This window comes from Orbicella franksi, chromosome 3, assembly GCF_964199315.1.
Source record: "Orbicella franksi chromosome 3, jaOrbFran1.1, whole genome shotgun sequence".
Taxonomy (NCBI): Eukaryota; Metazoa; Cnidaria; class Anthozoa; order Scleractinia; family Merulinidae; genus Orbicella; species Orbicella franksi.
This window is the reverse complement of record NC_138147.1, coordinates 7690620-7717492: the sequence shown is the minus strand read 5'-3', so window position 1 is coordinate 7717492 and position 26873 is coordinate 7690620. Positions and strand designations below refer to the sequence as shown.

The window sequence follows — 26873 nt, the reverse complement described above, 5'->3', positions numbered from 1 at the left end:
GTCAAATTGGTCTTGTCTCCTTTCTCGATCTTCGGAAGAAGTATGTCGGATTTTGGCTTTTCTTCACCGTCATCCTCGAGTTCCTCGGGGGGAATGAATGGCGCTCAAAGAGCTGAATTAATGGAACAAGTCCAAAGTCAACTTTTAGTTGCAACGCTACAGGAAATGCTCGCGGTAAGTTTTTAACACGCCGCGTAACTTGCCCCCAGTGGCCGGTACATGTGCTCAAGCTTAATATTCCCATGTGGTGTCACTTTAAAACGCAGTCTAGAATTGACAGAAATGAAAATCAGTTACCCCTGGCTATAGTGCTCAACGAGTCTTTATGTCTCCCATGTAGTCCATGTAGATTCAATGTTACGGATGATGCAACCTCCTGGCTGAGCTGCACGCATGCCGGCATATCGCACACGTATAATTAGTGCATAGTTAGTGGAGGAGACTCTACTAACTATGATTAGTGGTACTGAGGGAAACAGTTGGTAATCTCGCTGTTTCTCGAGAAGAAGTCGAGATAAGAAGGAAAACAAAACTAACTGTTTTTCAAAGGACCAGTAATTAAGTGTTTTTCTGTATAGCTGGAGCTTAGTGTAAAGTATAAAGAAGAGTAGAAGTCAGAGTAACCTCCAGTAAGAGGGAGAGAGTGCAACATTTGGATTCAGAAGCAGTTGTTGCCCGCTGGGCGACGTTTAGATTTAGCCATGGTCAAATGACCATAAATCAGCCAATAAGAAGGTGTGTTAGATTCAATAAACTCCAGCTATATAGCAATACATTTTGTTTGTGCCATCTTTCCCATTCGGGATTACTCAGGTTACTAAAGATCATTTTTTGGCGTTCTTTAAATTTAAATTCTTTTATTGACCAAGCTTGTTTGGTTAAGATGGCTGGATATTGGCCTCGTTACTGGCCTCAGTTTCTTTTGGGGACCTCTCTTTTTTTTTTGCATGTTTATGGACGTCTACTCCATTGGGGTTTATGAACATGCCCCCAAAAAACATGGCCAATATCAAGCCACCTTGACCTCACGCTCGGTCAATAACATTATAACAGTAACATCATCAGTTGAAATCCTGACCCCCATCACCCCCATGGCAGAGTGAGGATTTGATTTCATGTCATTGCAATATTGTTGACAAACTTGGGGACACTCGCTGGACTGGTAAAATTGCCACCCAAGAGGGTCCACTTTCTACTTTAGAAGTACTAACTCTAAGTGAGAGGCACAGTGGCCCCATGTGTGCTCATCTCCAGACCGAACGGTCCGGGTTCAAGCCCTGGACGGGGACATTAGGGGTGGCGAATGGCAAATGTGAGACTTTGCAAGACAATGAGATAAGCGTTTTTCTTTGCAAGCCCAAGACATTTTGATTTCTTCAATTGTGAGACTGAGATGTTAAAGTGTTTTAAGTGCGAACTCAAGACGTTCAGGTGCTAAGATGTTGTGATGTCATTTAACTTTACTAAGAAAAATAAACAAATCGGTACTTTGCGACTTTCTTAGCCTTGAAAAAATCAAGACTGCGAGACAGCTTTGGGAGAAAAATCGAGACTGCGAGACGCGCATAACCGCTAAAAAACGAGACTGCAAGGCCCGTGAAATTCAGCGAAAATTTTGCGAGACCCATGGTTTTTAAAGGACCATTCGCCACCCCTGACATTGTGTTGTGTTGTTGGGCAAGACAGTTAATTCTCACAGTGCCTCTCTCCACCCAGGTGTATAAATGGGTATCAGCAATATTACTGGTGGGGGTAACTCTGCAATGGACTAGCATCCCATCCAGGGAGGAGTAGAAATACTCCTAGTACTTCATACCACAGAAACTGGGATAAGTTCCAGCCTGATGGGCCACTTGGCTCATATGCAGACTCAACCTACTAGCTTTAAGTTACATGAATAACCAGGTTCACAAAATTTTGATACATAGGTGCATAATGGTTAATGTTCAAGCCAGAAATGTTAGCGATCTCATGAATTCCAGTGAAATCTGGAGCATCTATTTCTCAACATTAATTTCCTATCTGTTTTAACTTTTCAACTAGAAAATGTCTGACAAGTGCTTCAAAAAGTGTGTTAACAAACCAGGACCACAGCTTGATAATTCTGAACAGGTACGATTAAGCTCTGTTTGGTACATTTTCATCTAACAGTGCTATGTCACAGGATATTACCATCTATCATAAATTGGTCTGTACACGTGTAACCACTAAACAGCCTCAACAAAATCAGTGAGGGGAGTGAGTCAAGAGTGGTTTAAGGAGCAAGAGCTCACAGGGGAAGCCTTTGAAACATGATATCAGTTTTTAATATCATGATTTGAGTGGCTGGATTGCTATTTGTTGATGGCTTTGCAATAAATACTGTCACCTTTGACAACTTCGAAAAGTTTTCGCACCTGGAAAGCCACAGGAAAATCTCAAACCTCATGATTACAGAGCTGTTTTATTCTCATATTCTTAATATGAACAGAGGTTCCCTTCATACAAAACGTTTCAGGTGTATACACTTCTCTGTTTTTAAATACAGATTAGTGGTAACTAAAAATGTCTTTGGGGGCCTGAAAAGTTTGCGGGGCTTTCATTGCGTTGGGTTCTTAGGTAAGACACCTTACTCTCACAGAGCTTCTCCCCACCCAGGTGTATAAATGGGCAACAGCAAATTTAATGCCATGGGATAACCCTGCAATGGATTGGCATCCCATTGAGAGGGAGTAGAAATACTCCTGATGAGCTTGTAGTACATAGGGCATTAAGACTTTACTTACAATTATATCTAACATAAGATAAAACTTGCAGTAATATCTAACATCAGAATCAATGGATGTGTAACACCTAGCTGAGATAATTTAAGTATTCTAGGTCTTAAATCATGGGAGGTGTGGTGGCCTCATGCTTAGTGTGTTCATCTCTAAATCGAGCAGTCCAGGTTCAAACCCTGGCCGAAAACATTGTGTTGTGTTCATGGGTAAGTTACTGTACTCTCACAGTGCCTCCCTCTTCCAAGGTGTATAAATGGATACCGCCAAAATAAATGCTGGGGGTAACCCTGAGATGGACTAGTATCCCATCCAGGGGGGAGTAGAAATACTCTTAGTCGCTTCATGCTACAGTAACCCGGGATAAGCTCTGGCGTGATCCAGGTCACTTGGCTAGTATGCAGACTTGACCTAGGTCTTAAATCAGTTGTTGTTGATTGCATAGGGTAATTCTCTCCCCTTGATACATTTAAATACATTTATCATTAAGCATTTTTTTCATTTATCTCTGTTTTTCAGAAATGTATATCTATGTGTATGGATCGGTTCATGGATGCATGGAATACGGTATCAAAAACAACCAAGTCCAGGCTACAGAGAGAACATTCACCAGGAGGAAGTTTTAGTTAAACGCTACAGATGCAGTTTTTGTGCTGATTTGTCATGCAGCGTATCACTCTGTCTCAAGTCAAGTGATTATCACATCAGAACTGACTTTCAACGTTTTGTTTCTTTTGATTTATGTTAATGGAATTGTTTTTTTCAAAACTCAACTTTTTGGGTACCTCCCGTTCAAGGTGTCTTGTTAAAAGGAACACTGTATTATGGTGATCCTAGGCCTTGCACAAAGTGAATGCTTTATTTTATAACCTATCATACATCTAACATGTGATAATGGTCCTATCAAAATGGGACATGCATTCACCTACAGTGTACATAGTGCCAAAAAAGTGGATGTCAACTGTACTTTGGACACTATCATTACATATACATATGGATTGGTCTTAAAGTGTTGTTATATGAAGCTGGCTGTACTGTACTGCAAAGGCAAAGAATAATAGTTATGTGACAAACTGTCCATAGGCTTTGTTAATATTCACATCACTTTAATGTAAGCATTTTTCCTACACTTGTAAAACTTGAATAGCCAGCTGGTATGGCAAAAAATGTTTAATTGACCATTTTGGACATAATGTTACCCGTATAATTTGTTAATTTTACCCTAACGCAGAAAATATAAAAGAAGTTCTCATCAATTTCTAAGCCGGCCTCGATTCGTTGTAAAATGTTTCAAAGCCCGTCCACTACACAAAAAGAATGGTAGCTTCGTCAATTTGCAATAAAAGCCTGAAGTGATGATGCATGTATCTCCAGTATGTGTACTTTTATCGGCATTACTTTGAAGTGGTATTACGTGTCACAATCATGAAGGACATATTAATTTTCAGAACCCCGTCCCTTCGGAAAGAAATTTTTTGTGGCCCGGTCACTTTTTTTCCTGACCTGGTAATCCCCATAAATAATGAAACGTCCCTTAATGAGTGACCACCATTTTACCTGGTCGTTTTCCATTACTCTTACTTTTTCTCCTTACTCTTGGAGAGGGTTTGCATCCCTTGTTGTGTGCTCATTTGATTACTACCCTGCCCTTCCAATTTGTAACCCTCGACTTTCCATACGTAACATTGTAGTGCCCAGGTACGAGTTTAGCGCTACAGTGTTACGTAGGACTTGTAGGTAGCGCTTGTCGCGTAAGAAATGACAACAGGAGACAAAGGTAAATTGTATATTCTTTTCATTCCTTTATAACTTTCTTCCTACTCAACAAGATCGTGTGCTCCCTGTGGCCTAAGCTTGTGGCAACGCCACGGCTCTATCTCCCGTTTTCCCGCGCTTTTAAAATCAACATAATGTGATAAGGCCAAAAGCGAGATGAAAAAAGCGCCGGTATATTTAGAAAGTAATTATATATGTGAAAAAATTACTCGATTCTGATTGGCTGAGAGCAGTGCAGTTCAAGTGTAAAACCAGTGCAAAACGTGTAACACCAGTGCAAATTACACATCGTAATTCTGGATTATGATTGGCTGAAATACAATAGGAAATTTTCTAAGCAAATGATATCACGTAAAATGAAGACGAGAATTTTGTGCGGAAACTTTGAAAAAAGTTTTCTCGAATAAGAAAAAATGGCTTCAAGAAAGATCTTCCGGCACTTCCTCCACGCGAATTTTTTCGTGTTTATATTATTAATAAGTAATACGGTTTTTCTCGTTCAGTTTGGAATTAATTTGCACTTGTGAGTTTTTCAAAAAGCTCACTCAGCTCGTGCAAATTAATTCCAAATTGAACTCGAAACCGTATGATTATCTATACTAACACCAAGGGAATTAAGAGGCAATCAGTGGTCTCTGAAGTAATACTTTGCCCGTTATGCAAATGATGGGCTGAAAACTTAAATGCGCTAATTTGATACTTTACAAAACTTATTATCAATTCCTTGCTATGCGCGAGAAATTCACACATTTGATAATGAAATTCAAACTTAACGACGCAGTTCCCTTTGTCCATGCGCACCTAAGCCAAATTTCATTTTCAAATTTCTCAACCGACGTTTAGCTCAGTTTGAGCTGTATCCACTTCGCGTCAGGTTTGCTGACTTTTAGCAATGCGAGCGAAGCTTTAAAAGGATGCATCGAGTTTTGTACATTGAGCATTTCATTTCACTTGAGCAAGTTTCTTTAAGCCACGAGACTGAAAGTTCGCTTGACCAGATGGCAACGATCCTTCAAACGGTTTGATTCAAGCATTGCTGGGCTCTGTGGTTCTCACCAGTTAGGACATTTCAGAACTACACTGTACTAATCTTTAGTGGCAACCGACAAACAGGCCGGATAAACGATGCTGAGCGATGCAACCTACGTTAATTTCTTCTTCACCGGCGAGTCATTTAGATACAGTCACCATGTTGAAGTATGCGGAGACAGATAAGAGAGGCAGGTGCAATGGAAAAAGCGTTCTTAGAGGTAAGGACGAGTTTCTCATTCTATATAATCAGCACAGATTGAACTTTATTCTAGAACCATTTCTGGACATTTTACTGGTCATACGATATTTTAAAAGACTAAAGAAAGTCGCTCTGAAAGACTTTCGGGCTCAACAACAATTCACAGTGCCAGCAAAAACTCGATTTTTAATTTTCCTAGAAAAGCTTCAATTGAACACCAGTACCGTGGAACAATGATCTGAAAATTATATTAAAATGCTTGAGTTAGAAATCGAGTGTATGGAGAGCAGTTACTTTATCCGAGGAGATGACTTTCGCACATTTACCCTTACCACTCTTCGTAAATAAGTTTCATTTTTCATAAAAACTCTTTGTGATAAGACACGAAGAGACCGAGGACAACATGTAATTATGAAACGTTTAAACTTAGTTTTCCTTTGTGAATTATTATTCTAAACACCTATTTTTCTTTAGATTAGTCCTTGAAGCGCTGATTACTGACTGTGCGGTACGAACATTACATGCACATCGATGTCGCAACCGCGGCAGTCTACTGATCATCAGCCTGGTTCAGTTGTGGCTTATAAGGATCCATACTATGGAAAAATTGGAGTGATTCCTGGCCAGAGAAATGTCTCGAACAGATGAATTCAAGGAAACAGGAAATTTGAGAAATCCTTCCAGTGGGATGGAAAGCGGAAAACTGTCTTTCCTGAGAGCAACCCGGCTGTGGACAATTCTGGTAACGATAGGATAAGTAAATAAAGACACAGGTATCGACTTGCTTCTTAGAAAAATCCGAGATCAACCCTAAAACGAGCTAATAAAACGTCCATTTTAAAATCGGGATGATCACAGACGGCAATACGCATTCCTGAGCTGGGTAGAGAGTTTCGTGCGCTCCTCTTAGTGCTTGTTTTACTTTCACGTCCAGAGGTGTGGTTGCAGTCGAGAAGTCGACTAGTCATTCCGTGCTCGCAAGTTAGAAACCTATCCTGTTGGACACAGCACGCAGGTATCATGAGTACCATGCGACAATCCACTGGAAACATGAGTCTGGATGGAGTGTCGGAATAGGGTGGTTGATTTCTGACCGTTCCTGTACTGCCTCAGCGCTTCTGGCTCATATGGACCCCCCGAGGACTGTGTCTGTATTCAAGCTGGGGTTGCAAGTTGTCTTTTCTGTTTTTTTTTTTTTGCAGTCAAAATTCTAAAAGAATGAATAAACACTTGATCTGGGTTTTTCGAGAGCTCGTTGTGCTTCTCAATTGACTCGGACGAAGGAAGAATTTTGGACACAATATCCGATTGTATGATCAACCACGAATTGGAGCAGATGAGCCTCTATTTCCTGTTTAGCTTTTTGAGCTTTAAGCAATTCATGTTCCTATACAGCAATAATGCCATTGGCTATTGAATTGATATTACATTTTTTTACCTCTAGAAGCACTGACAAGGTCAGGAGTAGTTCTTACATCAAAGTGGACAAGTGTGCTTAAGCAGCGTTTGCTTGTTGTCTTTCTATTTTCTGCATGAAGAAGAAATATTTAGTTATTGGGTTAATCGAGAATGAGAAGAACTTGTTCATGAAAAGAAACTTATTGGATAGTGCTGAAGTTACACTAAAATTTGTGGGGTTGTAGTTAAGTTACTAATTATTTTCTTTTGTTGTTTTTAAACAGTTTATTGACTAATTGTTTTAAATTACATAAGGCAGAAAAAAGTTGCTTGCTGCGTCCTTGCGATGTTCTCCACGACGACGCCTGTGCGATTTCCTGGCTTCAACAAACAGAGAACTTGGCTAATATCCAGCTGTCCTATTGACCTTACGCTTAGTCAATAACCTACATGTAATGCCATGTTGGACTATGTAAAATAATGTGGAATATCTAATTATGTATGGTTCTGTAGGACTTTGTAAGGTTTTGAACGACATTGTACTTTAAAGTTATTTTCTGGAATGTAACCAAGCTTAAAGTTTGGTGGTATATGGCTATGAGTTTACTAAGGACTTTGTGTTACTATCAGGAAGATGTAGGGCTCTCGTTAGGGCTATATCAGCTCAATTGTATGAAAGTGTAGTGTTGTGTAGAGCTATATAGGCCTGTGTGGCTATGTCAAGCAATTTAGGGCTGTAGAGTCTTGGAATGCGTGAAAAATAGCTTGCTATGACTATTTTTAACTTTAGATTGGGCATATACCACGTTTATTCTGGAGTCAATCGAAGCCTCGTTATGTGTGTTTGAATCCTCCGAACTGTGTCTAAACATATTGTAGAACTGGAAATGAAGACAGGAACTCACTCACGGTATCATTCATTATTTACGCGTCCGATCTTTTGTGACCTTTGGCGGAAAATTTCAGACCTCCTAGAAAAATGGAACGTTGTCGAACATCTTCGGTAGACATCCGACTAATTCGGCAAATCGACAACTGTCGAAGAAGTGCGCCTTGTTCTGCGAAAGCGCATCTTCGGTAATCTTTGTTGAACATCTTCGGAAATCCGACTAATTTGGCAAATCGAGGACTGTCAAATCATGCGCAGAATAGCTTCGGAAATACGACTTATATACTATGTAGCAAATCGAACATTGTCGAAGAAGCAAATATTTGGAAATCCGACTAATTCGACAAAGAGAACATCTTCGGTAACCTTCGCGGAAATCCGAGTGATCGGGAAAAGTCGAGTATACTTCCAAAGATGATAATCTTCGGAAATTCGGCTAATTCGGTAAATGAAACATCTTTGGTAACCTCTGGGAAAATCGAAGAGTGTCAAACATCTTCGGAAATCCATTATTTCGGCAAGACGAGCTCTGCCGAAGCATGTGCAAAATATCTTCGGAAATTCGACAAGTTCGGAAAATCGATTTACTGCCAAAGAAGACCATCTTCAGAAATCCGACTAATTCGGCAAATAGAACATCTTCGGTAACCGCTAGGGAAATCGTACTTTTTCGAACATCTTCTGTAATCCGACTATTTCGGGAAGTCGAGCACTGTCCGGCCGCTTTCGAGTGGTATATCGCGGAATATCCCACAAGATACTTGTATTTTCTTAGTATACACACTCGCCTAAAGGCTTGTGTTTATACCGAAAAATTCAAATGACTCGTGGGATACAATTATTCCATAAGGGATCACTGTTCCACCGTTTTGTTACTTTCCAGTAGCAAAATTCGTACATTATTCATGTCATCTGGTTGGAGCCGTAAACAACTCAACCTAAGCAAGTAAGGTAGGGCTATAGCCCTTCCCTTCCTCCCGCTCCGCGGTCCCTGACTTCATTTGTCGTATTGTACATATCTTTTAGTTGCCTGAAATGCCAGTCATCTCCCACCCTCAGCTTAATCCCCGGGCGATTAGGCTGAAGGCGGAAGATGACTGACATTTAACGCCAACCTTTCAGCATCCTCGGAGACCCAGGGGTAGTTAGTCGGGACGACGCGATATTTTCAGGTGACGCAATATTTTCGGGCGAAAGTTAACTTGATGTGAACTTTCGCCCGAAAATATCGCGTCGCCCGAAAATATCGCGTCGACTAACTGCTCCTGGGTCTACGAGGACCTTTCAGCTAGCCGGAAAGCTTCTTGAGCCGACTGTACTAGAGGATGATCAGCAGTCTCCTTCTCAAATTCAAGATGGCGGACGGTGAGTACTGTCGTGCAACGAATGTGTTAAAAATTGCTGTTTGCACAAAGGGTGTATTTATTCTTTTTTTTAAAGTAAAACTTCGCCGAAGCATAAGTCCTTTTATGTTATTTTTTCGAAAACAATTCCAGCTTCCTCTACGGAAAAGCGCTGTTAAATGTGCCCAGTCACTTCTTTCTTGTCTGAAGAGACAGTGATGGACAGAACACTGACCCTCAGTCCATGGACTACCCAAATGGACTACCCTAAAATGGACTAAGCCTAAAAGTAATATTCTAAATGAGTATTATTTTATGTTCTTAGCTGATGTTCTTAGATTGTAATTTTAGTTAGGGGACCTAAATAGGGATAACCTCATGGTCCTCCTTTTCAAATACTCTTTGTACTCTGTATTTGAATAAAGTATTATTTATTTATACTTATATTACACATGACTTCCGTTAATGTTCATCCTGTACATCCTCTATCTACCATTTTGAATAATTGTACTTAAAATAAACAACTGCTGAACACAAAATGGTACGAAAAGTGTAAACTCAAACCAAATTTCATCATTTGATTATCAATGGCTGTTATCAATTAGAGGTACCAGTCATTATCACGATCATACAAGTGTAAACATAATAACTTGAAAAGCCATCGATTGAAATGTGAGTGAAGAAACCAGGCTAATATTTGATTTTAGAAAACAGCTCTAAGAAAATACGTTTGCTGATTCACCAATTAAAATCTGTGGATGTACCACTGGTAACAGAGAAGTGTCTTCAAGAATGTATTGTTACAGCAGTACTACCCTGATCACAATAAATGGCTAATCTTTGTGTTATCTCTTTATCTTCCAGGTTGGCATGTTGAATGTTGACTTATGTGGACCAAGTATTCCAAGGATGATGAATGTAGAGGGAACCAGTGTTCTGCTGGGTAAGCCATCACATACATGTAAAGGATCGTCTTCTGAAGCCATAATTTCTGTGGGAGCCATTCACTACATGATGCATATACTTTAATAGACATTGTGTAACAACACTCACACTTGTGTTTAATGTGTAATAGTAAAAGAGTGTCTATGAACTTTAGTGGCTCATTTCAGGAGAATTCCTTATCTCCAGTGTGATAGCAAGAAACTGACTTGAAGTATTGCAGCTTCTCCTACATGGAATGCTGGTCTGTCAGGGGCCACTACACCTCACATCCTTGTAACTTTTGTGGGTGAACTTGCTTGATCTTGGGAAGTTTTTTAATTCACAAAATTTTGATTATTTGCAATATAAATGCTCCAGACCTATGTTTTAATTAAATTAAACTTTTCATATATTCACTTTCTAATTTTTTTTTATGAGATCAGCTGTTATATTATCGACATCAAAGCTTGCCTATATTCTTTGCTGAAGGTGTTTACAAGTATTTTCTAAAGATCTCAGTGAACTTTTCTTTTAGTTAGGTTCCAGTTTACACAATCAGGGACCAACAACTGGCTGTTATGTCAATTGGTTTCTTGGTAAATAAGAGAGATGATGCTCTCTTGTGGAGAGGACCCAAGAGAAATGGTATTTATTCCTTTATGCTCTTTTAATTAATATATGCTTTTAAAAAGCTAGATCTAAGTGTCTCACCATTAGTGAAACTTTACTGAAATCACTTCAAGGAGCTATGCCACCACATGTTGAGTCATGTTTTTGTAATATGCCAAATTACCTTAGTTTGAAATGTAGGAAAATTTTCTTACTTAAGGTAGCTATAATTGGGCTTTATTGATAGTGAGCAAACAATACTTAGTTTTCTTTTTTAGGGGCAGTATTATGTTTAGTTGATATAGAAATTACAAAATATTTTATGTGACAGCACACTATTTGTACAAAAGTTATACAACTACTTCTGGAAACACTGTAGCATTTCTGAGCTTTTGAATGAAAGGAAGATGTTTGAAATCAGCAAAATGTTTTACTATTATCTTAAAACAACTTTGTTCCAGGCCTGTGCACCATACTGTCTGCGATGTGCTTTTATTAATGGTTTTTAAAATAAAGCAAATTCTGTAGATTGCTACAAACAGTTTGATGTTCCTGTAGACTTCCTTGAGTTCTCAAGTGACAGTTACTGGTATTTTTTTTTTTTAGCAATGATCAAGCAGTTTCTATCAGATGTGTGTTGGGGTGACCTGGATTTCCAGCTTATTGATACACCTCCAGGTATGACGACCATATAAAATGTTATTTTCAGAGGCTTGTGATGTACTGATGTGTGATGTACAGTGGCCCCGTGGTTAACGTCTTACACTGTACATATTCAATAAGTCTGGATTCAAGGCCTGTTCATGGGCCTTTGTACTGCATTCTTAGGTAAGAGAATTGACTTTCAATGCCTCTCATCGCACAGGAGGAGAAATTAGTGCTAACAAGTTGTTGGCCAGCCTGAACTTCAAAAATACGGGGATACTAGGGGGCATCCAGCAGTAGGCTAGCTCCCCATTAAGAACATTTAAGGGAGAGGTAACAATACTCCACACTAGGAGACTGGAGTTGACGTCCCTTGATTGCAGTAGGTATACTCTTTATTGTTAACTTTGCTAATAGTACAATGGTGCATATTCATTTTGCGGTATGCAGTGTAATCCTATCATTATTGCTGTGTCCTAAGATTGGTTTTGTTCAATCCAGGAACATTTGATGAACACATAAATGATTACAGTTATTAGAAAATCTGCGACATTGCAATCCAGATGGAGCTATTTTTGATTTGTCACTACCCCTCAGGTATGCATATTAAAGTATTTTATTTTATAATTAACTTTCGATCAATGTTGTTAATTATCAGTAAGCCTTATTTGGATTTCAGAAAGTTTATGTTTGCTAAAATTTGTGTACTCTGACTAATACATTGTTGATTTAGCCCTTAGAGCATTGAAGAAAGCCAGCCCTTCACTTAGGCATTTACTAGCCTTTTAATAGTCAATCAATTCAGGTGGAATGGGCTTTAATCATTGTTTGGCCAAAACCTAAGATTAGTTCAGTATCAGTTGATTGGCAAAATTGGTCCCCAGTTTTGAAATTTTAACTCTCATTTTTTTCCCTTTGTTTTCCAAGAAAAATTATATCAGCAGTTGTTCTTGGGCATGGGATAATCCTCAGTCTTCAATTGCCTAATAAAAGATTTGCAAGACATTTACCAGAATGAACTAGTATGTAATACTTGGCATTTTGATGGATTTTTTAATAACATTTCTGTTGTTTCTCAGGGTGTGGGCAGTGTCTGACATCAGAAGAGAACTAAAATTAAAATCCCAATCCTAGAGTGGTGGAGAACATGAGTGGATTTGTCTGTCCTCATTGTATTGTAAGTGTTAGCCTCCTATACAGATGCTCTTTGGTGGAAACACCCAAGGGGGGAGGGTTCTCCCATATATGGGATATATAGGTTTGTGCCGTGGGATAGCGTATAGTTTTTGAGGTTCTCAATCTTTAAATAGGGTGTCATTTTTGCCCCTGTTGACATTAACTGAGTTCACAGTGTGATCTTTAGACAGGGTACCTATCTACATGTAAATTGTGTCTGCTAACATTGCAGTGTGTAAATGCCCGGCTAAACAGAAAATAAGTTCAGTCTACACTTGATGCTTTTAAACTTCCAGTGTCACAGAAACAAAATACAGCTGACCTGTTCTTGCCATTCTTAGTGTTTGTTTTTTCCTTGAATTGGATGTCATTTTTCTTGGTTCGGGCCTTAAACAGGTTATCAGTATCTTTTACTTCATCTTTAAATATGGTCAGGGCTTTAAGACCTTTCACTGCACACGTATGGTATCTGGGAGGAACCACTGCCTGACAAGTCCATGCAAAATGCATGATTGTGTGGAGGAGGCTATTCCTTTATATGATATTAAAAACTTACTACATGTATGACTTGTTGTATTTTTGACTGTTATAGTGTGCCTTCATCTTCAATGTGAAATAATATTCCGCTTTCTTTCTTTTAGGAATGCACAAATGTGTTTCAAAAGGAGGAGGTGAAGCCTTGGCAAAGAGCTGCGATGTTCCATTTTTAGGTAAAAATACTTACTAACATAGATGACTACACAGGAAGGGGATAGAGGGGTGAGGGGCAATCTAGCCTGTTCCAGGCTCTCAGTCAGTGGGGACGATTGAAAAAGTGGGCGTGGGACAAGTGGGGTCTGGTAAAAGAAAGGAGAGGGCACTTGTCTACGTTTAAATTTAGTATCAAACAGTGAAGTATATTTCTAGAAATGCAACAGTCTCATTTGCTGGAAGCTTAAGAAATGTCAATAAAATTCTTTGTTGTGTCAAGCTTATCAAAGAGCAGTCAACAGATTGTTGTGATCTAGTCTAGGCCTAGGGGTCATTGCAAATTGCAGAAAATTCCCACTGATGTGATGTGTTCAATTTGACATTGAAATCAGTCAGTTTTCACAGAGGAGAGTCTTCTAGCTATATCTTGCTTTCAGCCCTTGAAAGGATAATTTTCTCCTTCTTTGTAGGTTGTATTCCACTGGATCCCAGTCTAATGCAATCCTTAGGAGATGGTCAAGCCTTTATTGACTTGTTTCCTAAATCACAAACACTACATGCAGTCAACGCAATCACTTCCAAACTGTTAGAAATGGAAAGCAATGGAAATCAGTGACTGAAGGAACAAGTACTTTTTTTTTCAAAAAATGGTTGTTGAGTATGTGACGCTTATACAGTTGGACAGTTGTGACTGAGATGGCCAAGTGATCAACCACTGGTTTTCTCCTTACATTGCCAGTCTCTCATCAATCAAACCAGTGGTGATAATTACGGCAATCACCAATCAAGCCCTGCTCTAGTCATTAAGGAAGAAAACATAGAAAAATATGGCTTCGCCCCTCTACGGACGCTTTTGCCACTCACTTAAACCAAGCATTGCATTGTTGTGGAAGCATAGAAACCATGCACAATAGAAAGTATGATTACTGAACAACATCTTGATTTGGGAAAAGCTTCGTTTGAATTTTTCTTCGATACATAGTTACATAGTATATGCAACTTCAAGACTTGTTTTGTCTGTGACCTCTTCAGTTGGTTGCCAGTAAAGATTTGAATTTGGCATGACTTCATGTAACCATGAACGAAAAATATAACTTGATACTGAATAATAACAACTGACAATAATATAACCAGATAGAAACAATAATAATAAGATAGAAATAAACCAGTAAATAAATAAATACGTAGACTGAAATAAAAAAATGAAAACTATTTCTAGTTTAATTTGTGGTATCAGATTTATATTTCATGCATGGTTACATGAGGTCACCTTGGATTTAAATCTGTTATGGGGACCAAATTAAGAGGTCATAAACGAAACTAGTTTTGTAGTTGTATATATTAGTGTCACTGTGTGTTGAAATAAGATTTGAATGCAGTTTTTCACTATCAAGGTGATGTTGAATGATTGTACTTTAATTTTAACAAGCAGACTGATGTTGCAGAAATGATTTATAATAAAAAAAAACAGTTTGAATGAGGTCTTTCCTCATCCAGACAGTTGCAAATCATAATTTTACATGGCCAATAATATACCTAAGATTCTTTGTTCAGAAACTCATAAAATGTTGCAGCTGAAAGGTCAATGAAGAAATAAAAATGAAAATAAATACAAGCGGTACTGCCTCAGTTGTCTGCATGGTATTTTGTGATTGTAACAATTGCATGAACAATCAACGTTTGAGTTACTTTCACGTTTAAGAGAAATTAATGCGGGGACGCCAGATTTCCAATTTTGGTTTTAATTTAGTGGGTTAGTGTGCAAGCGTGGCAATACAAGAGTTATTTTTTGGGGGAATTGATTAAAAGCCCCTGGATTTAGCAGCACTCATTGGATTCTTAACAATTTCAACAAGGTTAATCCAACAAGTTTGTCTGGTTGTGATGTACAGCATAAAAGAAAACATTTTAAGAATTTGTTTTACCGTAGGAAATGTGATATTAAGTTTGCGGTTTGATTTTAACGTAAAAATATTGAAGATCCGATACCAGGATTCATTATAAGAGGTAAAAAAAAAAACGTTCTCTGGTAAAATTGTTTAAAATTGTGAGCTTTCAACAGCCAGTCTGCTGTCTTCGACGGACAAAAATGAAATGATAAAATAGACCTAAGAATTTGAATATAACAAGTGAATGACATATATTAAATAGAATATGTAAGAAAGAATGTGAGAATGCTAAAAGTGTGAAATTAGTGTTTGTTTAAAAGAATATTATATTGTCCCGACAACATAATAAAAAATAAAAGACAAGACACATCAATTAATAGAAACAATGCAATAAAGGAAGTAAAATGTGAATAACAAAAGTATTCGAAATAAACAAGTTAAATGAATAAATCATAATGCAGAAGAGTAATATTGAGTATTTAAAAGGTATAGTTTATATTGCTTATAAAAGGAAGTGTAAGGCAGTTTTTAAATTCTGTTGGAATAATTTCCCAAAGTTTTGATGTAACAAAAGAGAAAGTAGAGGACCCATAGTTATTATTTACTTATGGCCTATGAAAATTCAAATTCGCAGCAAATCTTGTATTGTAGGTATGGACTTCAGATGCCTGAGTAAGGGTTCTATGGAATAAAGCATTGCTTGTTTCTAGTTATCCAGCGCTGTGCTAATAAACAGTGCAACTAAATAAAAATTTTAATTTCTAAAGCATTTGTTTTCTGTAAAGCACGAAAACCGCTTCTCAAGAAAGATTGCGTGATAGTGAACATGACATGTAACGGAGGAGTGCCCGAAGGTGTGGTTTAACAGACCAATCAGAAATCACTAAACGTGGCTATTACCCACAATTCTTTAGTGTTCGTCTGAAGAACAAAGAAATTCAAAATGGCGGAACTAAAAGTAAGTATATCTTTATGGCTTACCTTGAGGCAGAGGATAAAATTAATACTAATGTTTCTTAAATTCTTTAAAGTACTTGTCAGGTTTTGGAAATGAGTTTTCCTCCGAAGCCTTACCGGATGCGCTTCCAAAAGGACGAGTAAGTCGATTGAATGTTGTGGATTGACGTTCGGTTCGTTTCTGCTAGGGGACTTAAGATTTGTGTTCGAGTACGAGGTCGAGTACAGGTACGACTTTTCAGTTCTTGTTTGAAAACTTCCCATGATCACGTCAAATGGAAAATCAGGAGTTAGAGATATCGAGGGTAAAATTGCGGTGACATAGATCAAAGGGAAACGATGTTGAGGTTGAGTTATCGAGAGGTGCAAGAACTCACCTCCCCGGGCTTACATTCCCCTCCTTCCCCCGTCGGCATCGTCCGATCTTTTGGATATTTTTTTCTGGGCGGTGTTGGAATTGAAGGAAAATAGCTTTTTCCTGTAAGGGTCAGAAAATGTTGTTATTTCTCAGGGGGTGGGGGTGGGGGCGGCATTCACCATTATCAGTATCTTTATTGATACTTTTTAGGGGGGCACACATATTTTGGCTTACGTATTCAATATGGTGTTGGAGAGGGGGAGGGAGGGAGCAGTCAGAGATATAAAATGGAATAGTACCTGAAGGTAAAATACTTCTATCTTTTCCAAAGTGTCAAATAAGTTATTAAGGGCTTACATGGTAAGTTTCTTATAAAAGCAATGTTCTCTTCATTCACAGAATAGTCCTCAGAAATGCCCTTATGGCTTGTATGCTGAGCAGCTATCAGGTACAGCTTTCACTGCCACAAGGGACTACAACTGCAGGAGGTATGTTTGGTCCAGGCTTAGATCGGTCAGTTTTCAAAGCGCTTATAGTATGGGAAAAAAATATCTGACCCCTGAAAGGGTCTGCTGGGTGCTCAGGTTTCAATGATATGACATGTTACATGCAGACCTAATAAGACATTTATGTACCTGATATATATATGTTTTTTACACTGTAGCTGGCTATACCGTATCAGACCAGCAGCTGTTCACAAGCCTTATGTGAAGACAGATCAGGGAGATCTAACTCATTCCTGGGATGAATGTGACCCTAATCCTAATCAGGTGAGACTAAACCAAGAGAATACACAACACTCTTCTTTTACTGTAAGTTACAGGTCTAGTAAGTTCTCCCATCTAATAAGCCACCCTCTCCCCCTCCCCTTTTGTTAATTAAATCCCTTTGCTTTCCAAGAAAGTTAGCTGACAGAGACAAATCAAAAAGGTATGAACAATTTTCAAAATGATGAATTATGAAATCTACATGCCCCTGTCCAAGTTACATGTCTTTATATCTTTACCATATACATAAGTTACTTTTTAACAGTCTTTTGCAGTCTATATTTTTTTTATTTTTACCATCTAATCATAGAGTCAACACAATCCTTTTCTCTGTAATGTTAGCCCCCTCTCTGTTACAACTTTTCTTAAAGAACTAGATAGAAAATTAAGAAGGATGTTAGGAGTTTCTTTATGCTTTTACAGTACTTGGAACTTCTATGAACAGACTAGTGCTTGCAAATAAATATTGTAATGTCTACTGATTGACTTATTTATTCATTGTAAAGTAAACTTTTTGGAAACTACTGATCATATTGTGGTCATTAATTGATTGATCTTACTATAGCAAGATCAGCAGATATTATGAACTAATAAATAAGACCAGTGATAAAGTAATGTCTTTTCTTTTTACCTCAGCTGCGATGGAAACCATTTGACATCCCTGCTGATGGCAGCAACATTGACTTCACACAAGTATGTTGAGGGATGTGACATAGTTAATTTTTACTTAATAAACAGGCTGCTGCATGTGCGGACTGACTAAGTTGTTCACTGAAAACTTTCATGTTCCTACAAGAAGTACAAGTAAGTTACTATTAAATAAATATCTTTTTTTGCAACATTAAGCTTTAAAAAAATCAGTCAATAAATAATTTCCTAATGAGCTAGTTAAATGATCTCAGAATTTATTTCTTTATAATGTTATTTTCAGGGTTTGCACACATTATGTGGTGTTGGGGATTCTCGCTCGCGGCATGGGGTTGCAGTCCATGTCTATTGTTGTGATGTTTCAATGAAAGACAAGTAAGAAACTGATAATTTTGGTTTTTCACTTACTTGTAGGTGTTAATGCTTGTTTAGTTTGTGATTACTTGTATTAAGGTGGCTCCAGAGGGTAATCATTTATGGTGGTGCACGTAGAAGTGTTATGTTTTTGAATGCCGTTTTTTCATCTGTTTTTACACCCAGTCCTCTCAAACTTATTACATGTAATAAGCAATGATTACTATCATCTCTGTTAAAAGTATGGGTTTTAGTCTTGAATTATAAATGGGATTATGAAATTTGCAATTTGTTGAATTTCCTTCGGTGAAATCTTCCAAAATTTTCACAGATATTACATCCTGTGGGATATGAATTTTAAGTACAAAAAAGTAGGTTTGTAAAGACAGTTTTTTCGATTTTTGCAAATTTATGTATCGCTGCAAAAAAACTGGTCTTCAAGATTTCCCTGAAAAACAAGCTCCGACTAAAGTAAAACGTTTACTACTAGTCTGCCAAATGTTACAGAATTTCACCGAAGGAAACGTGAGAAAATTCACTGTCAGTTTTGCTTTTTGTACACACATTGATGTCATAAAATATCGAAAAACACTGACGTTTTCCTTTGGGCATGCTTAGATTACTTGAGCTTTCATCCTCAGCGCGCGTGCGATCGTAAAACTACAGGGAGCCATCTTAAGCAAAACCGTTCAGTCATCACTTTTTTGGTACAGGAATCTTGGACATCTTGAATCTTGGATACAGGGTCTGATTGTATTCAAAAGTCTCCTTTGGCTTTCTTTTCAGGTGTTTCTACAATTCTGATGGAGATTTCCTTATAGGTGAGTATAATTACTGAACAGTACAAATTGTAGACAAAATAATCAGCATATAATTTTAATTTTTAATAAGAAGTACCCTCACCCACCCAAACAATAATCCCAGTAAAAAAACTCATAAAATTGAAAATTAAGTATTTATCCCTAATGGTAATGTTCAATATATTATGTAACACCCAAAATTTTTAAAATTTACAGTTCCTCAGAAGGGTGTTTTAATGGTCACAACTGAGTTTGGTAAAATGGAAGTGAAACCAAATGAAATATGTATTATCCAGGTAAATATATATTATATTATTAAATAAATAACTTTTGATTGGTAAATAGATGTGTCAAGGTTCTAGCTACCCTGTTAAGCTTACCAATAAGGAACACAATTTGTTGGAATTTTTGAATGTTCACTTAGTTTTTGAGAGGGGAGGAAAACCAGTCGGAGAAATAAAACTCAACCCATGCAGGATGCTACCTGGGGTTTAAGTTTCATACCCAATGTACATTAGGTAGGCAACAATCTCTCTTTCCATTTCACTACTTCTCCGCCCCCCTGGTACTCATACTCACAGTCAAATAACTTGATTTTCCCTTGCATAGTATTTAAAGCATGTCTAGGTACAGATGACCGTCTGGAAATATAAGCAGCTAGTTTTGGAATCAAAAGAGGTCTTAGCTTGTCCCCAATTAGCACCTGTGCTCCACAGGTGCTAGATCCTATAGACACTGAAATATTTTATGTAAAGTTGTTATTATTGTTGTTGTTGTTGTTGTTGTTGTTGTTATTATTATTATTGTTATTATTTTATAAATCATTTTGTAGCAAGGGATAAGGTTTTCAGTGGAGATCAGTGAACCATCAAGAGGGTACATTCTGGAAGTGTTTGATGCTCATTTTGTTCTGCCCAATCTGGGACCAATAGGTACTGACAGTGTAAATGCTTTGGATTGTTTTTCTTTCTTCTGTTCATGTGGTTCCAGAAACTTTCTATACCCACCCGGAGGAGAGATATTGGAAATTCTTGGTTAGGAGGGACGATCAAAAAAATGGGTGGGTGACGAGCGGGGTCAGGCTCTTGAGAAACCCTTGGTGGGAGGGGAATGAATATTTTATGGAACAACACAACCAAATGTACATGTTGTTATGCTTCATTGCATGGCTTATTTTTAGAGGATGTTTAATTTGTTATGTTACTAGCTATTAGCCCAAATGACTCCTGTGCGATACTTTTGCCAAGATTGTGGAGATGTTTGATGTGTCTTTTGAAATCTTGGTGAGATTGCCTATGGTACCTGTAGCTGAAAATGTTGAGATCTATCTCACTTAAAACTCACCAAGAGTCTTCTTGAGACTTTGGCAAAAAAAATTAGATGCAGGACAGGAAGGTCTTCTGGGGGTGGAAGAGAGAGCGAGAGGGATGAAGAGAAGGAGGGAGGGTGGGGCAGGTTTAGTAGTGTAGGGGATAGAAGCAATTGTAGACACTGAGAAACTGATAGTAAGATATCCCAGCTATTTGAGGATTTGTTCCTAAAGCAATTCAGTGCCAATGATGTTTTTTTTTTTGAAAAAAAAAAACGACATTGTGCAAAGTTGATGTGAATAAGATTAAAGGCATTTTAATATATTAAGTATGTGATTGTCAGGTGCTAATGGACTGGCAAACCCACGTGACTTCCTGACACCTGTGGCGTGGTTTGAAGACAGAGATGTGTCATCTGGCTTCACTGTAATCAGCAAATACCAAGGAAAACTATTCAAAGCTCTTCAGGTACTTGATTACTAATCTCCCAAAGGTATTGTTATGAAGTGTACATTAGTAAAGAAAAATTGGACCCCAGCCACAGGGAAAAGAAAGATACTTAATGAAGTCTAGAAAATCCATTGTTCATTCAGGACAGCTGGCTAGTTGAGTTAATTTGCCTTGGTGGAAATTCCTTACCTTTACAGCTTATCAAAGTGAACTTACATGTAGTAAAATTATTTAGAATGTTACCTTTTGAACACTTTTGTTCTCTTTTAGGGTCACTCTGCATTTGATGTTGTGGCATGGCATGGTAACTACGCTCCATACAAGTATGATCTAAGTTGTTATAATGTCATCAACACAGTTTCCTTTGACCACGTTGTGAGTACACCAGCTCTCTCCTGTTTACAAATAATTGTAAACCATTTTTTTCACAGCCAGTGGTTCTGCAATTTTTGACAGCGGAACTCACGTAAAGATTTTTGTTTCCTAGGACCCTTCAGTTTTCACTGTTCTTACTTGTCCCAGTTTAAGATCAGGAACTGCTATAGCAGACTTTGTTATATTTCCACCAAGATGGAGTGTTGCTGAGAACACCTTCAGACCACCTTATTACCACCGTAAGTGTGTGCACAATGCTGGTTTGTCAGGAAAAGTAACAGATTATATCTTTTAAGACTATAGCATCTGTATTCTCGCTATTGTACTGGGTGTGTATTATTTAAGAAGTAGATTCCATGTTGTGGTGCGTCTGTTCAGTATTTGATCACAGATGGTGTCAAAATCAGGCGAGAACAAAAAAAGTGGCAGACGAGGCGATAGCCGAGCGTGTCACTGATGTTCTTACCACATGTTGATGACTTCTGTGATCAATTATTACTGAACAGACGCATGGCAACATGGAATCTATCTGTTTTACATGAATGAAGAAACAAAAAATGTTTATGACATCATTTATACGTCTGTCCACTAATTGATCGTAAGCACGAACCAATCAATACACAAGAACAACAATTTGACTTATTACACCTGAATTTTTTTTACGAAACTTTATTTTACGAACGAGCTCAATATCTTCAAGCCACCGTGTAATTTTCTTTTTATTACATAGACAAACTAACTTTGTGCAAACAACCCTGAAAAAGCGGGAAACCACGTCATCAATATCCTCACAAGTGTAGCCTGCGAAGCCAGACGCATTTCCGGCAGAGAGACTAGACAAGCTACAGCAGGAAATACGTCTGCGTTCGTACGCTACGCTAGTCAGGATATGGAAAATACATCACTCCGGTCGCAGATGTAGATTCGTATGAATTTTACCAATGGTGTATTTTCAAGTAAAACATTCGTGTCTATATAATAAACTGCTGTAAATGACTTGCTCCCACAGTAACAGAATAACGAGTTGTTTTGTAGCAGTTGGCGACAAAGTATAAATAAAGACCCGATAAACCTTAGGCGAAATAGTCAGATGTAATGCTAGTATAACTGTAAGTGATTTCGACTGTTCCGCAATTTCCCAGGACAAAGGCTCGTTAAGGTTGAATGAACAGAATAATGTAATGTACTTACAGACTGAATAGAAGGAAATCATCCAGTTATACTTATAATGTACTGCTATTTCTCTCCGCTGTCCTAAACAGGAAACTGTATGAGTGAATTCATGGGCTTGATTTATGGAAAATACGAAGCGAAGGTAGGGTGAACATTTCAGTGTAAATTTGTCTATGCACAGAAAACTCTAAATGGTCCTAAATCATGTGGCTGCGAAAGCAAATTTTTCATACAGCTATAACAAGTGGCCGTTTTGCTGCAGCAATGGCTTAATAAGGGATTTAACTTGCTTCAAGCTGCAAAGAAGAAATAGCTGATCTGAGAAATTTAGGAAAAAAAAGTTTAGCGCTTCCGAGTGAATGAGTCGCGAGTTTGATCAGATAAAGACGACACAGATTTTACTAAGCAAATGTTTCCATTGTTTTAACGCTTGTAAATTCTGTATTACGAAAGAAGCGACTACCCGAAAGCACTTCTCGAAAGTTATAATACTGCGACCACTTAAAGGAGTTACGTCACGGTTTGCGCATCTCGAAAAGTTTAGGCTAAATTTTTCAAGTTTGTCGTTTGTAATCCGTGTCAATCTTCTCCATCCTTAACCATCCTTGTTCCTTTATGGGTTATTATTATCCCTTTACTGTTTTCTATCTGAGTTAACTACTATTTTCAGGTTTCCTTTAATTTAGAGATAATTTTGTATTTTGCCAAAATTACTAAATACCGTAAAATACCATGACTGAGCTACTTTACAAGAAGAAATCCCTCAAACACTGGAATAATTCTCTCTGACCATTGGCTAACTAACTTGGCTGGTTATTATGAAACCACGGAAATAACAGATGGAGCGAGGTGTACCAAACTGGCTTGAAGTTTGTTTTAGGTGACCCAAAATTAGACATGACATTCCCTTTTTCTGGTGTAATAGACATTCTTTTCCACAAGTTTTATCTTTTCTTTTGAGTTCGTGAGCGATTAGGCCTGAATATGGTATACTTCCAAAAGTATAGAAAGTATTCGAAAGTTACTACCCTCTGAAAATTGTGATAGGAATAAAAAAAGGTCAAGTCTGTATACGAGCCAAGTGGCCCATCAGGCTGGAGCTTATCCCGGTTTCAGTAGCATGAAGCGACTAGGAGTATTCTACTCTCCCCTGAATGGGATCCTAGCACATCGCAGGGTTACCCCCAGCATTAAGTTCGCCGGTACCCATTTACACACCTGGGTGGAGAGAGGCACTGTGAGAGTAAAGTGTCATGCCTAGTAATACAACACAATGTCCCTGGTTTAGGGCTTGAACCTGGACCGCTCGTTACGGAACTGAAACGAGCGCACTAACCATGAGGTCACTGGGAGTAGGCTTCTATTAAACTAAATCCGTAAGTAACGAGGGTCTGTTTGGACGTTTATCGGATTCTTAAGATGTAAGAAATCATCGTAGTTATACACGCAACTGTGGCAGTTGCGAAACTCAAGCCATAAAAAAATTCAGGCTTGATCGGGATCCTCTGCAATACCTGTGCAGTGCTATACTAACTGAGCTATCAAGCCAACTGGGAGCTGGTCACCGAGGCAGTTCGTAACATACCTTGTATTTGGAGTCGCAAAATACACCAGCATTGTGCAATGCCAGTTGACCCGGTACTAAGTTACTGATCGCCATGTTTTCTCCTCCATGAGTATTTTAGAATTTCGACAAAATTTACCTGGTGGTGTGTACACAGGATTTGACCTACTGAAAATATCGATTGTCTTATGAAAACTTGTAGACACACCTGCTAGTTTCGACTCTCAGCAGGAGGCTACAACCCGGAAGTAACGAGCCCGTTGTTTTGGAAACTTAACAATAACAGCTTGCTGGTGTACGTGAGCAAGGCTAGATAGGAACAACTACGGTTTCAACCGAAAATGAATGTTTGTCGAAGTGCAACTCGTGGTTTTAGCCCCGTCTAGTCGACTGCTTTCATTGTTTATGCCACCGAACATTATATTGTGAAAATGGAAACAATTAAGGTCGAGTAAGGCTTCGTCCAAACGTCGTGCTACTGTCGTGCCATGCTGAACTCAAATTAGTTTGGCCCGACAGTGGCATGGCAAATGAACGGCAGTAGTTTCAAACGTCCAATTTAATTCAGTCGTGACGAAGATCGGAAGAAGTTTGCTTTGCTGAAGACCATTTCAGATGCTTAAAAGTAACGGCAGCTGATGCAGCAGGCTATGAATTTAGTTCGGCACGGCAAGAGCGCGCCGTTTGAAGCCAAGTCGCGCTACCGCCGTGCTAAGTAGTCTTGCCGAACATAATTCAGCCTGTCCAATTGGGTGGTTTCAAACGTCGTGTTAGTGCCGTGCTTAAGTGCTTAATTTAATTCTTGAATATAGTTCGGCACGGCAGTGGCACGACGTTTGGAATCGGGCTAAAAAGTATATATGTTTCTGTCGATCATCCGTACTGCGATTTCGACAAGTAGGAGAAAATGTATAACGTGTAAAGAGCATAAAGTGCATAAGCTTCACAAAACTTGCGAATCGCTCGATTGCCTCAACCAGCTGACGCAAAAATTTCACCGGCAAACTTTCACAGCTAAACTACGCACGCAGTGTACATACTCGCTTCCGATTGGTGCATAAACAATAGAACTGATTTGCCTTGCGTCATAGCTTGCACATGCGCCTAACCGTGAAACCATCTTTAAGACGCTAGATGTAACGGGGAGTAATTCGTGATTTGATCGTGAAAGTGAAAAGCGTGTTTATACGATACTAATCCCTACCTCAACGTGATCTTACTTACAGGAAGAAGGATTTTCTCCAGGGGGTGGTAGTCTGCACAGTATGATGACCCCCCACGGGCCTGATAAGGATTGCTTTGAGAAGGCGTCTGAAGGAGAGTTGAAACCTCAGCGAGTAGCAGATGGTACTATGGTACGTACGATAAAACAACAGCACTGTTTAACTGCTTCCATAGCCAACCGATATAGTGAACGCTCTGATATGGAAGGCTTCTTCGTACCACTGCAATGACCATTGTCACCCAGACAATAAAAAACTAAACAGCCTTTCAGAATGGAACTGATTTAAAGAATGTTAAGAAGGAATCCACCAGAAGTTCAAGTAACATTAGCGGACGAAAACTTTGATTATTTACATCGTTTCGCAAACTTCTGTACGACCGTTTCAAATATGTCAAAACAAAGATCGTTTCTAACAAGACCAAATGTCGAAAACAAATTTTGAACTTCACGTGAAACACGTGAAAGTACTGGTGGAATGAAACTGATGATGAAATTTTACCTGTGTTGGCACAATTTCTCTGAACTTTGAAATATATCTCCTCGAGTTCCTATGGGAAATTGTTTCCGGCGCTTTTTCAGGTTACTATTTACATCTATAGCTACAAGAAAATGTAACAAAAAGACTGTGAAATACCTAAAATTATTCTGGAACAAGGTTTTTGTCCACTAAAAACTGAAATAACTCGATTTCCTATCGTATTACAGTTACGTCCAAGTGAAGTTCTCTATTCTACTTTGCTATTCTACTTCACTTAGTCGACCTGGGGGTTGCAGAAGTCGCAGTGTAAATTTGTTTTCTTACAAATACAGCCACTTGTCTTCGCTGTGTAGGGCTACAAGTATATCGACTCAAGAATCCCTCAACTCTCCATATCATCAGTATGTTTCTATCTCTTGTCAGGCGTTCATGTTTGAAAGCAGTCTGAGCATGGCTGTCACCAAATGGGGCAACGAAACCTGTCAAAAAGTGGATCATGATTATTACAAGGTGTGGGAGCCAATAAAGAAACACTTTAATCCCAACTGGAAACCGGCTGATGAGCAGAAAGCTAGCTGAAGGAGGAAAATATTCGCCGACATTGCAGTCCCCCTGAACCAACATTTCGAGCTGCCCTTTCTTACATAATCATTAGAGGTTGCGATACGTTAGATGAGAGGGAACAATGACTATAGAATCTATGTATTAGTGAAAATGACAATCGACGAGACAATCTTGATTTCCAGAATTATCTAGATCTATTTTCTCTCTACATAGTAAAGTGAAAAGTTTTTGTGCATGTGCACAGTTTTATTTGGTCGTCTCACAATCGTCACGCATCGCTTACGTGCCCAGAAGCGGTCATCGTCATCATCATCATCGTCGTCGTCGTCGTCGCCGTCGTCATTATCATTTTGAGACTTGCATGACCAATTCAGCGTTGCGTGACGTTTGTAACCAGAGCTAACATTATGAGATATAAATTTAGAAACAATTGATATTGTGGACTCAAAACGCTAATCGAATAAATGCTGGGTGTTATTAGCTCAAGAGCCCGCGCGTTATCGGTCAGCGCTTGTGCTTAACAG

At 38.5% G+C, this 26873-nt stretch overlaps 2 protein-coding genes and 1 pseudogene across 3 annotated transcripts; all 3 read left to right on the top strand.

The window, feature by feature from the left end:
- LOC145481025 (mitochondrial import inner membrane translocase subunit Tim13-like) lies at positions 1-4989 on the top strand. Its single transcript, XM_081459406.1, has 3 exons — positions 1-174; positions 2044-2112; positions 3276-4989. The coding sequence occupies exons 1-3, from the start codon at positions 43-45 to the stop codon at positions 3384-3386; spliced, it is 312 nt and encodes a 103-aa protein (XP_081315532.1). The 5' UTR covers positions 1-42; the 3' UTR covers positions 3387-4989.
- Positions 4990-10856: 5867 nt separating this feature from the next.
- LOC145480546 (cytosolic Fe-S cluster assembly factor NUBP2 homolog) lies at positions 10857-15319 on the top strand (annotated as a pseudogene). Its single transcript, XR_014048522.1, has 6 exons — positions 10857-10962; positions 11533-11604; positions 12073-12168; positions 12651-12748; positions 13389-13457; positions 13908-15319. The product of XR_014048522.1 is annotated as a cytosolic Fe-S cluster assembly factor NUBP2 homolog (transcript).
- A 685-nt stretch (positions 15320-16004) lies between these two features.
- Positions 16005-26830, top strand: LOC145481022 (homogentisate 1,2-dioxygenase-like). Its single transcript, XM_081459396.1, has 15 exons — positions 16005-16284; positions 16358-16423; positions 17041-17129; positions 17306-17411; positions 18045-18101; positions 18340-18431; positions 19197-19231; positions 19427-19506; positions 20043-20142; positions 20864-20988; positions 21241-21345; positions 21458-21584; positions 22608-22660; positions 25309-25437; positions 26209-26830. Exons 1-15 carry the CDS (start codon positions 16270-16272, stop codon positions 26362-26364), a joined length of 1335 nt encoding a protein of 444 aa, XP_081315522.1. The 5' UTR covers positions 16005-16269; the 3' UTR covers positions 26365-26830.
- Positions 26831-26873: the final 43 nt, after the last annotated feature.